Source organism: Mustelus asterias, chromosome 17 (assembly GCF_964213995.1).
Source record: "Mustelus asterias chromosome 17, sMusAst1.hap1.1, whole genome shotgun sequence".
NCBI classification, from domain to species: Eukaryota; Metazoa; Chordata; class Chondrichthyes; order Carcharhiniformes; family Triakidae; genus Mustelus; species Mustelus asterias.
The window spans coordinates 46036055-46048848 of NC_135817.1; the positions used below are offsets into that span (position 1 = coordinate 46036055).

The 12794-nt window shown below is 41.3% G+C and overlaps 1 protein-coding gene across 2 annotated transcripts in view; it reads left to right on the forward strand.

Annotated features, from left to right (window-relative positions):
* The window catches only part of epha6 (eph receptor A6), a 647719-nt gene that overhangs the window by 504499 nt on the left and 130426 nt on the right, over positions 1-12794 (forward strand). For both annotated transcript variants that reach the window (XM_078232548.1, XM_078232549.1), the window contains 2 exons: positions 6530-6654; positions 10798-10960. In XM_078232548.1, coding sequence (XP_078088674.1) covers positions 6530-6654; positions 10798-10960 — 288 coding nt within the window. The remainder of the gene's footprint in view (positions 1-6529; positions 6655-10797; positions 10961-12794) is intronic.

Sequence of the window (12794 nt, forward strand, 5' to 3'; positions counted from 1 at the left end):
CTTTGCCATCATACTTTCTGGGCTATTTAATGGGAACGTTGATGGAATAGACATCCAACTCAGAACAGATAGAAATTTCTTCAATCTGACATGAGTGAAATCCTCAGCTATATAATCAGAGATGATGTGAATTGGTGTTTGTTGATGACTGTGCCCTCGTATTACACCCAATGCGTGGCCTTCATTAACTACTATTCAAAAGCCGCTGATGACTATGGGCTCACCATCAGCTTAAGGAAGATAAAAGTACTCCACCAACCACTGCCAAATCTGACTAGCACCTCCCTACTGTAACTATCAATAACACAAACCTGAAGGCTATGGCTAGCTTCCCTTATCTCTGAAATACAATTTTTAGAAATGCCTGTATGGAATTGCTAGAAGCAGTTCAGTATTTGCCTGTTTTCTGCAAGAAATGGAGGAGAAAACGAGGGCTGGGATTTTACATTTACAAATTAGGACTGCTGCCATCCCACACATGCGTGATACGCAGTGTGATGTTGAATTGTGAACCTGATGTCAATGCACTGTTTTTCCATAATACAATAATTAGCAGTTACTGGATTTGCCAGCCTGCCCGCCATTTTGAAAAAGACATTAACAGGCAATTAAGATTCTTAACAAGACAATCAACCTGAACATTACACTGCCCGCACTATAATACAGTTGGCATGGGCTGGCGGGTGAGAGTGGGGAGTCTTTATTTTCAGAGGGCATATCTTTTAGGGGGATGTTCTGTGCACATCAGGGGCAAATCCCCAAGATGACACCCCTCTTTTGTGCCTCCCTGCACAGCTTCCAAATTCTCTGCGCCCCACTCTTTTTCCTGCCTAGGGTATCCAATCCTTCCCCAAAAGTCCTGGACTTATCTGAGTGCATGATCCATAGTCGTCTTCACCATGGGACAGATTATAGTTCTAGCAGTGCACATCATTGACTTCTGGTGCTGCTGGGACTGCCAATTGGCAAGCAGCCCTCGAAGGCAGGATTTCCACTGAGAGGCAGAAGTCTCACTCTCTGCCAATTTAATAGCACATAGCGGGATGGGCTTTTTAAAGTCAGGCGAACAATACAGCCCACATGCCCACCCATACTTCCCACCCCAGCCCAAGGTATCAAACTTACAACAAAACTTGCTGGGTCCAAAGCTGATGTAATATCTCACCCCCTAAATGCCCCAGAGACATGGACTATCTATATATTTTCTTTATTCATTCATGTGACATGGGCGACGCTGGTTGGCCAGCATTTATTGCCCATCCCTAGTCGCCCTTGAGAAGGTGGTGGTGAGCTGCCTTCTTGAATCGCTGCAGTCCATGTGTTGTGGGTTGGCCCACAATGCCGTTAGGGAGGGAATTCCAGGATTTTAACCCAGCAACTGCAAAGGAACGGCGATATATTTCCAGTCAGGGTGGTGAGTGGCTTGGAGGGGAACTTTGCAGGTGGTGGTGTTCCCATTTATCTGCTGCCCTTGTCCTTCTAGATGGAAGTGGTCATGGGTTTGAAAGGTGCTGTCTAAGGATCTTTGGTGAATTGTTGCAGTGCATCTTGTAGATAGTACACACTGCTGCTACTGAGTGTCGGTGGTGGAGGGATTGATTGTTTGTAGATGTGGTGCCAATCAAGCGGGCTGCTTTGTCCTGGATGGTATCAAGCTTCTTGAGTATTGTTGGAGCTGCACCCATCCAGGCAAGTGGGGAGTATTCCATCACACTCCTGACTTGCGCCTTATAGATGGTGGACAGACACTGGGGAGTCAGGAGGCGAGTTACTCGCCGCTGTATTCCTAGCCTCTGACCAGCTCTTGTAGCCACTCTGTTTATGTGGTGAGTCCAGTTGAGTTTCTCGTCAATGGTAACTCTAAGGACGTTGACAGTGGAGGATTCAGTGATGGTTACACCATTGAATGTCAAGGGGCGTTGGTTAGAGTGTCTCTTACTGGTGATAGTCATTGTCTGGCATTTGTGTGGCGCGACTGTTACTTGCCATTTGTCAGCCCAAGCCTGGATATGTCCAGGATATATGCGTTCCATCTGTCCTGGATATATGCATTCAGAACATTCTGGGCATCAAATGGGTCGACAAAGTGCCCAACACTGAGCTAGTTCAAAGAACAGCAATGTCTGGAAATTAAGCACTCATCATCAGAGTCCAGTTCAATGGACATAGCACAAAATCCTTGTTCGCGGCTGGGATTTTCCGATGCCGCTGAAAGTGAATGGAGTTTTGGCTGGAACACCATTCTCCCTTATAGCGGGTCGCTCCATGGACAAGACCCGAGAATCTTGCACATTGTATGTGTGACTGATGACAAAATCCCTGAGACGGTCATGTATTGACAACATAAACTTGGACACAGCCTGCATGGTAAGCCTCGATTATGTTTAAGAATTCCTTGAAGGCAAACTTCAGGAAATGTGATATGTTCAGCACAGACTGGGAGAAGAACGTCAGGGCAGGAATTAGCAAGGTACTAAAAGGGCTGAAAAATAAAGACAGATAAGGACACAGGTCAAGATAAAAGATCAGGCAGTCCCAACAAAACCAGACAATTCATTGTTGCCCACATTGTGGAAAACCAAGCAGGTCTGCAATCAGGCTGCACAGCCAGAAGGCATAAGAGATGTCTCCATGCAGGCAAAAAACAACCTTCTGACAAAATGAAGCAAAACTGACATTGACAATATCTAATGTCCCACACACACATTCCTCCACCCCTACACTGCATCAACCCCACACACAAACTCCTCCTCCCCTGCACTATTTTAATCTCACACACATCTCCTCCTCCCCTGTATTGTAACAATCTCACACACATCTCCTCCCCTACACCATATCAATTTCACACACACACACCCACATAAACCTCTTCCACTACACTGTATCAATCTGTATGAGTCCCGCATCCACATGTCCTCCTCTACACCTTATCAATCTCACACCTCCTCCCCTACACTGTATCAATCTCACACGATATGGAGATGCCGGCGTTGGGGGACTGGGGTAAACACAGTAAGAGTTTTAACAACACAAATGCCATTAGCTTTCAGAGCGCTGCTCCTTCGTCAGATGGAGTGGAAATCTGATTTCCACTCCATCTGACGAAGGAGCAGCGCTCCGAAAGCAAATGGCATTTGCTACCAAATAACCCTGTTGGACTTTAACCTGGTGTTGTTACAACTCTTACTCAATCTCACACACACACGCCACCTCCCCTGCACTGTATCAATGTCACACACACACACATCCTCCCCTACTCTGTATGAGTCCCAAACTCACACCTTCTCCTCTACACCTTATCAATCTCACACACTCACACCTCCTCCCCTACATTGTATCAATCTCACACACTCACACCTCCTTCCCTACACTGTATCAATCTCACACATACACCTCCTCCCCTACACTCTATCAATCTTACACACACACCTGCTCCCCTACACTGTATCAATCTCACACACACACCTCCTCCCCGACACTGTACAAGTCCCACATGCACACCTTCTCTAAAGTGGCATACTAATATCCAAATGATGCATTTCTTTGCTGCTTCATCTTGGTTGCTTAACTCTCCTTCCTCCATCAAAAGTGCAAACTCAGTTCCCGTAATGTTAATGGGTTTTCATTTTCTAATATTCAGCCAGTAGACATTATGTAATAGCCAGGATATTAATACAAAGCTACCTAGTGTTAAGCATGTTGAAATGACTCAAGATCAGCATGATTTTTGCTGCAATAATGTCCAACAGATGCTGTTTACTAGCTCCTGCCTAAATCAGCTGTTGAGGAGAATGAAGGATTTCTAATGCCTGACACAGCCATGTGTGGCAAGATATGGTACATCATTAGATTTGCCTCGACACAGCCAGGAAGTTTACATCCTTTGCTGATGTTTATCAGCTAAGACTGACAGAAAAGAGCGGGCTCAAAACACTTCAAGTTGAGGATTAGCAAGTAAGTACCAGTGCTGTCCAGATAATGTCCCATCTCGCCACAATTTTACATCCACTTTGTGCAATTGCTAGTCAGGGCATTCTGACACACTTCCTCTTCAGGTACTGTTGAAAAAATGTAAGCAGATTTCCCTCAGCAAATGCTGACATCCATATAATGCATCAAAGCCATTGATTGTTTGCATAACGGTTGTTATCTATGCTCTTTAGAACCATGCCGTTATGCCTGTGCCAACTCATTGGTAAAGGTACTCAATTAATTCCACTTCTCTGCTCTTTGACCATTCCCCTGTCAATCTCTCCCTTTAAGTATTTATCCAATTTTCTTCTTGAAAATTACCATTGCTTCTCTTTCTACTGTTCTTCTAGCCAGTGCCTTCCAGATCACAGTAACACACTGTGTCAAAAAAAATGTTCCCTCATATCAAAAGAGAAAACGCTGGAAAATCTCAGCAGGTCTGGCAGCATCTGTAAGGAGAGAAAAGAGCTGGCATTTCGATTGCAGATGACCCTTTGTCAAAGCAAAGCAAAGCACAACTCTGTCGCGCTTTGACAAAGGGTCACCTGGACTCGAAACGTCAGCTCTTTTCTCTCCTTACAGATGCTGCCAGACCTGCTGAGATTTTCCAGCATTTTCTGTTTTGGTTCAGATTCCAACATCCGCAATAATTTGCTTTTATTTTGTTCCCTCATATCGTTTCTCATTCTTTTGCTAATCTGCGTACCCAGCTTACTACCTCTTCTGCTATTGAGTGTGGTATCTCCCTATTTAGTTGATGAAAACTGTTCATGATTTTGAACACATCTCCCAAATATCCTCTTAATATTCACTCCACAACAACCCAGGCTCCTCCAACTTCTCCCCATAATTGAAGTCTCACATCCCTTGTACCATTCAGGTCAATTTCTTCTCTGCCCTCTGCAAGGACCTGAAATCCTTCTTAAAAGTTTTCAAAATTGGATCCAAATGTTACTTAAGACCTAATCAGCGTTAGTTAAAAGTTCTTGTATTCTATTTAGTTATGAACAAAGCCCAGGAACCAATATGCTGTTTTAACAGCCTTCTCAACTTGCCCTGTCACTCTTAAAAATTTGCCTACTTACACCCCAGTTCTCTCTGTCTCTACATCCATTCAAAATTGTACCATTTAGTTTTTTGGGTTATTTTTTCTACCATTTAATTTAAATTGCTTCTCCTCGGTTTCTGATTCTATACTGACAACACATGTACTGCCTGGAACACAGGTCGCTCAGCACACTGACTGACAAGCAATCTCAGTTGGTCTGATCAACCCATTTGAAGTTCTGCCTTTCATTAAGGCTGTCTTGAATATTTTAGGAGTTTCTCTATATAAAAAGTGTGAAACCTTATACTGTACTAAATGAAATGTATAAACCTGACTTAGTAACCAATGTCAGAACATTGACATTTGACTCAGAAGCCTGGATTTGAACCATCGACCTGATTGTCTTGAAAATTTGGTTCCCTTCAATGGGTGAGTTTTGCTAGCTCAAATCACAAAAGCAGTCGCTTTGCACCTCCTAGTAGCTATTCATTGTGACATAGGATGCATAGGTGTCAACTGCTCCAGTGTTCAGAATGGCATTTCCTTTTCCTATTACATAGAGGTGATTCTCACACCAGAAGCATATCAAAGATTATTTTGGGCATGTATTTGGATAAGAATACTTATGGTGTTGGACTATTCATCCAGGGAATGTGAATTCAACTGGCATCAGATTGAGAATCTGAATTTTGTTTTATAAAACAGTGGGAGAGGTGGCAAGGGTGCTTGCATGGGGGATATGGGCGGGTGCTGGGGTGGGCCATACTGGTACAAATAAAAGAATACATAAAGCTGCTGGACCGCTGGAGAAAACAATCTGGTTCACTAATGTCCTTTTGAGGATGGGAACCTGTTGTTCTTACCAAGTCTGGCCTTTATGTCATTCTCATCCTCTTAGTTGCCCTCTGAAGCAACCCAGTAAGTTGTATCAAATCACTACCAGCAGTTCAAGAAGAAGGGCCACTGTCACTCTCACAGGACAACTAGTAATGGACAATAAAATGTTTTCCATTTTTAGCAGCATCTACAGCCCAAAAATGATTTCCTGAATTACAGAATAGGTGGCATCAATGTTAATCTTGGCTTTACTTATGGAGGTTTGCTCTGCTTTGGAAATAATTGTGGTAAAAAGTTTCTAATAGCTGCACACCAAGCCTAAATTAGAGAAAAAAAACAAATGTTGGTGGTCATACTTCCTATTAAGTACAAACAAGTGAATAGTGTTGCCCTGGAATTTCTGCATGGTTTATGACCAGTTGTCAATAAGCCACTTAGATCCATTGAAGAAACTAGAGTCAGAAGGGTTGTTGGTCAAGCACAGAAGGCAGTGACTTTCAATATCAGCGGTAACAGGAGACTGAGGGTGTCCACCTGTGAAATTGAAATAACCACAATAACATGTTGCATTATAGCACGTTGACAACTGCTGCTAAACTGATCCAAAAGCCAAAGTTTCACTTGAGCTGGTTTTCCCTATGAATATTTTTACAGAACCTTTTGTCCTTTCAGCTCCCTCTCTGATTGGGTTTCTGAGGAAAGATTGGGCATCCCAGAACAGTATTGGCCTGTCATGGCAGGAGCCTGAGCATCCAAATGGAATCATTCTGGACTACGAGATAAAGTACTATGAAAAAGTAAGGATCCATTGAAAATGTCACTGTACAGAATACTTAGTTCCTGAGACATTACATGCTTACAAAATTGACAACCTCACAATGAAGCCTTAGAAAGTTTAAAGAACTGGGTAATAAATTTGCAGTGTTTTTAAATGAATTGAAATATTTGCTTCCCCATTAACATTCTAAATGGATGCTATTAAAGGAAATGAAACATTAAAACATAAAATAACTGTGCCTGGTTTTCTGTGATTGGATGTCCCAATGCAGGTCATTGCCAGTGATAAATTCAATGCTAAATTGCAACATAAAGGTGGATTGTTCCCCCTTCTGCTCCTTTAACGTTTTGTCAAAGCTTCAGAAAGTAAAATCTCTCACACAATCACAAAGCTAAGCTTATCCATCTGTGCTTTTGATGAAGAACCACATTTACTGAGAGTATGGATTGAAGATCAAGTCAGCATCATCTCCAAGCTATCAGTCTTGGCTTGGAGATAGTCTGTTGGCCACACCAAGCCTACATATCTGTACAGTAGAGGATGCCTGGAAACCAATAATACAATAAACTAATTGGAGAAGCTGGGGGATACACATAAATAATGTCATCACAATCAAGCATGCAGCAGTTTATATCCATTAATGAACAATGAGATATACAATTCCCAAAGAGCTATTATTTTTTGAACAGCGTTTTAACTTCATTTGGATTAGATTCAAATCTGCTTTGAGTTGGAAGCAGTTGGTAGCAGCAAATATCAGTGTACTTCACACCACAGATGTATGATATCATAAAAGATTAACAACTTGGATGTCAGTGTGTATAAGTAAAAAGATTTTAAATATATCCATCACTTGTTGTATGCATCCATGCTCTACCCTTTGTAAACGCGAGGCCATCTAAAGCTCTGTTTTCCATGTTTTAATTCACACAAAGTCCAATTCACTGAATTACATTAGCTCCCGTTCAAGCAATGCCTCGATTTTAAAATTCTGATCCCTGTTTTCAGACCCCCCCCCCCCCTTGAACTTGCTCCTCTTTACCTCTGTAATCTTCTCCAGTTGAAACAGCTACACTCTTCAAATTCTGGCCTCTTGAGCATCCCTGATTTTAATCACTCCACCATTGGTAGCTGTGCCTTCAACTGCCAAGGCCCTAAGATCCCCAACCACCCCCAAAACCTCCCCAACTCCCTTTATTTCCTGCCAAGTGCCTTGGGATGTTTCACTACTTTAAAGCTTTAAAGGTGTGATATAAATGCAAGTTGTTGTTGTTGTACACATGCAAATTTGTGTCACAGTTTTTTTAAAAATCAATAAAAGAGAAATAAAGCCATTCGCTGTTTCAAGGGAACATAGGGACATAGAAGATAGGAGCAGGGGGAGGCCATTTGGCCCTCCCAGCCTGCGCCGCCATTCATTACGATCATGGCTGATCATCCAACTCAATAGCCTAATCCTGCCTTTTCCTCATAACCTTTGACCCCATTCGCCCCAATTGCTATATCCAGTCGCCTCTTGAACACATCCAGCCGCCTCTTGAATACTTTATTTCTTTCTGAACACTTTCTGAACCCAAAGTACCTTCTAATTGACTTCAGAAGTCATATTGAAAAATGTTACATCAAAAGGAAAGCGAGTATGGCTATTAACTGATCTGAATATCTGGCAAAGTAGGGCACTGGTTAGCTGAATAGATTCACTGACAGCACAGGTTTGATTCCTGTTCTGGCTGAGGTGGACTGGTGACCTCCACTTTGCTCTATGCATGGGAGTGGAAGGCCATGGCAAACCACCACTGACAAAAGCCACCAAGAAAACAGCTCAGGATGAGCATCTGAGATAATGAGCCAAGGACCTGCCTTGAAGCAGGGCACAAGTGACATGGCATCTGCCAATATACTAGTTATATCAAATCGGCTAAGAAAAGACCCAGGAATTATACATTGTAGCATTAGAAGAGATAGACTCGGCTATAACCTGCTGCACATTCACATCAGGTTAGCGTAATGACCCTGTTCTTGAAAATTATTTATCGACCTGTTGACCATGAGCACTGCAGTAGGAGAGCCTCTACTGTTGCTTAAGTCAATAACATCTGTCGCACTTTGCCCATCATTCTTTAAAGTACTAAATGTATCAGAGAAGAAAAGTCATCCAATTCCTGAAACTCGTTTTACTGCAACTGCCAATCCATATCTTTCCCTCAACAGCAATTAACATCTAATTAGGTCTCATATACGCAGATAATAGATCTTGTGGTCTGAAAGTGGCGGCACTGATTAAACTCCTTCATAACAACCGAATAATACATTGTGCATTATATACTACAGAGTTCTGGTCATTTTAAAACAGCATTATCACCCAACTTAAAATACACAACACCAAGGGAAGTCCCCCAGAAATGAAACAATCAACAGCATGGAATGTTTGTTACTGTTCACCGCCATACCACCGAAAGTTGCAATCAAAATTATATTCATCGTCAGATTGCTCGCTCTAATCCATTCAACGTTCAGTTTCCTGGTCACAACCTTTCTACTCCCTGGCCATGTAAAACTAGAAAAGAAAGTCTTATGACTTGAACTCAAATTGGAATGAAGATTACTTCTTAAGATTACCAGCAAAGCAGATAACATGCACACAAAGACCCCCAGTTCACCAATAGCTGCCCAGTTCAAGCATGCCGAACATCAGGAAAATAGACTCTTTTGAGGACAGAGCCCTTTTTTGAGATGTTGTATAAATAACCATATCCATTATTTAGCTACCCCAATGAAATAAAAGATTATTAAAAAATGAAAAATCAGCTACCCCTCACTGTATTCCAGCTATTAGTATTCTAGGAGTGACAACAAAGGGAAAAATAGTGTATCCATTGGTGGTTGCTGATAAGAATAGACAGATGAAAAATATCCAGCAAGCTCATTTCGTATGTTTGTCATTTCTCTTAAATCTCAGTGCAGCTGGTAGGGTACACTCCAACCGCAGCAGCTCAGCTCAGCTTTCAAGATTATTCTCACTGAATTTATGACAATAGTTACAGAGGAATGAAGTCAAGATGGTAATATGGTCTTCGGCTTCAAATGATGTCTAAGATCTGCAATTGACTTCCAGTCTCATCACTCACTCTCAACTGCTTATTATTTAATAAGAAGTCTGGAGTAGCTGTTGAACATCCACACTGGACAGTCAAAACAAGTTTATTTTTATAGGTACAAAATGCATACAATAGGCAAAGTATTTACTTAACATGAGCTCTATATTAGTTAGTAAAGTTGAAAATCAACCATGATGTTCTTGACTGGTGGAGCAGGTTCAAGTAGCTGGCACCTGCTCCTATTTCTAATGTTCCAAATGACCGATCTTGAAAGGACCTTTTGTGAAACATATTATTGCATTCTGTCTCACTAAATTAACCAACAAAAACTGTTTGTTCTTGAGGAAAATCCATTTCTTTTATTCATGATTATGTCCATTAATATTTTATCAGCAGCGATTAAAAATAGTTGTTGATTCCACTTAAATTAATTAATGTTGGCAATTGGATTGCATTTTGGATTGATCAGCATTCCAACATTGCTGGAACTTGAATGAGAACTTACCTCACAAAGATGAGATTAATGTATTCTCTCCCTGATGGATATGGATTCTAAGGTTTAAAAAAACTGTTCATCCTCTGCATATTATTGCCTGTGAGAATCTACAGTACAAAGCTGCAGACACTATAGCATAAAATTCAATTCACTAAATTGTCACCTCCACTAAAGAGAGGACCCAAGGATGGCAAGCTTTTCTGAGGCTTTCCTGAGGCATATCGGGAAAGGGTTCTGTTTTTGCAATGCTGCTGGACCTAGTACAGAGCAAACACTTTCCCACACTGTGAGAATATACAAGAGGTGCTTTACGTCTATTCTGCGTTATAACTGGAAGTAATGGCTACTGACATTGGAAAACAACTTGGCCTATTCCCCAGTTCTGATATTCCTGAATTAAGGAACAGAAAATGCATCCAAATAAATTCACGCTAAAACAATAAAAAATGTGTTTACGTTTCTGTGGATTGGGAAGAGGTGGGGGCCGACCTGTAAGACTTGTGCAGCCATTTAATCAGCATCGGGTTTTATTTTGACCTTCATGTAATTTATCCTTAATTTCATGCAGGAACATGAACAACTCAGCTACTCCTCTACAAGGTCCAAATCTTCCAGTGTAATCATTAATGGACTGAAGCATGCTACGAAATATGTATTTCAGATCCGTGCCCGGACTGCAGCTGGATATGGCAGTTACAGTCAGAAGTTTGAGTTTGAAACCGGAGATGAATGTAGGTTTATCTGGATCATTGACCATAACATTTACTTATGTTTTCTTTAACATTTGGACGCATTGTTATTTGCTTGCTTTGGTCTTCTTCATAGTATAACTGTATTTTTTTTACAATTTATAAACTCATGAACTAAAAGATTAGCAAAACTTCATTGGTTCTTTGAGATCATTCATTATTACCTCACAGTTTTGTTTTGGTATGACAATATATCATGTTTGATGCCCATGTTACATCTTAACAGATTGAAAACAAAATTATTTTTCTGATTGCATCAAAACCTGTACATTACTAGCAGATTGTAATCATCAAATTAGCATCCAAATAATAGCAAATAAAATGTTGCTTTGTTTTCATCCTAAATTATAGCTAAGATTTCATAGTTAATTCAGCTAATAATGGCTTGCTACATAACTTCCCTCTGAATTCAGGCTCATTAAAAAATGACAGACTTAAACATGTCATGATATAAGGATAACAAATGCAATTGACTTGTATTGCATCGATAAAGTGATAGTAAAGCTCACAATTGCCATGCATTATGTCATTTGGCACTCTACCACTTCATGTTATCATAACTTGCATTCCTTTTCTTTAGAAGGCTGGTTAAAGAGAAGCATTTCTCCATAATTGTTATGCTCAGGTGCCAGTAAAAGTGTGTCACACGAGAGAGGTTGGCAACTGTACTTTGTTCCCGAATACTCCTTTAATAAGATGATGGAACAGAGTTTTTGCTACTTGCCAGCTGATCTGTCTGCTGTCTTTCCTTTAGAATCTGATACAAACTGAAACACTCAGAAAGGGAAGATTTCCTATTAGGTTGTATTTTCTCTCACTGACTAGTCCATCAAAACCCGAAAATTAAGCACAAGTAGGTGAGAAATTGTGCTGGTTAGGATTGTGCTTTTAGATGTGACGAGTACCGTTAGAACTCCAAAATGGTATCTGTGGCGCAAGCGCACACACATTGGTAGGGTATGTCCCATCTGACCTCATTTGATGCAGACATTAGAGGATGCAATGAATATCTGCCGAGTGTTCAGAGCAGGCAGATCGTGATCTCAATCATGCAGCACCAATGTTATGTTGGAGTGCAATGCTCCAACCAATACTCTCTCTTAACCTTGCACATCTGAACATGCATTCAGCAGCAGGAGACACACCCGACTGGTAGTATTTAAAGGAATCATCGACTACTTTCAGGTTAGTTGCTGATTGATTTCTTTGGGTTGTTTTGTGATTCTATGAGAGTTGGGTACATTTTATAGTTGTGTCAAGTTGCAAAGGTTTACAGGGAGTGTTGTGGAAGCTACTGACGTGCTTTTGCTGACTTCGGGACATTTGCACAAAGCAACTGCTCCCAGACATGGCACACTTTTACTCATTCCCATTGACTACAATCTGAAAGGGAGAATAGATAGAGTTACAAAGAGCAGGGCAAGCTGTTGGAAGAGGAATGAGAAAGAAATAGATAGAGGACCTTGAGCAAGAGGCCATACTGGGCCAGGGATTTCAGGGCACACTTCTTTTACCTGAACCTCGGCAAGGAACCGAGTGCCTGATGTCTGAACTTCACTAAGGATTTTGTCACTGAAATCTGCCACCTGCTGCAGAAACAGGAACAGCAGGGCAAGGTCAGCATTGCCAGTGACTATAGTAACACATTTGACTCCTTCTGGGTTTGCACTGAAAATATTTGTAAGCTAAGTACATTTCATTCTTTCTTGCCAGCAAGAAAGCAGAGCCAGCACATGGCTTAGCCAGGAGAGCAGGCTCTCCATGGAACAGGGTGCCATTGGCTGCACGCATATTGCTTTATGGTTCTGCTTGTTAA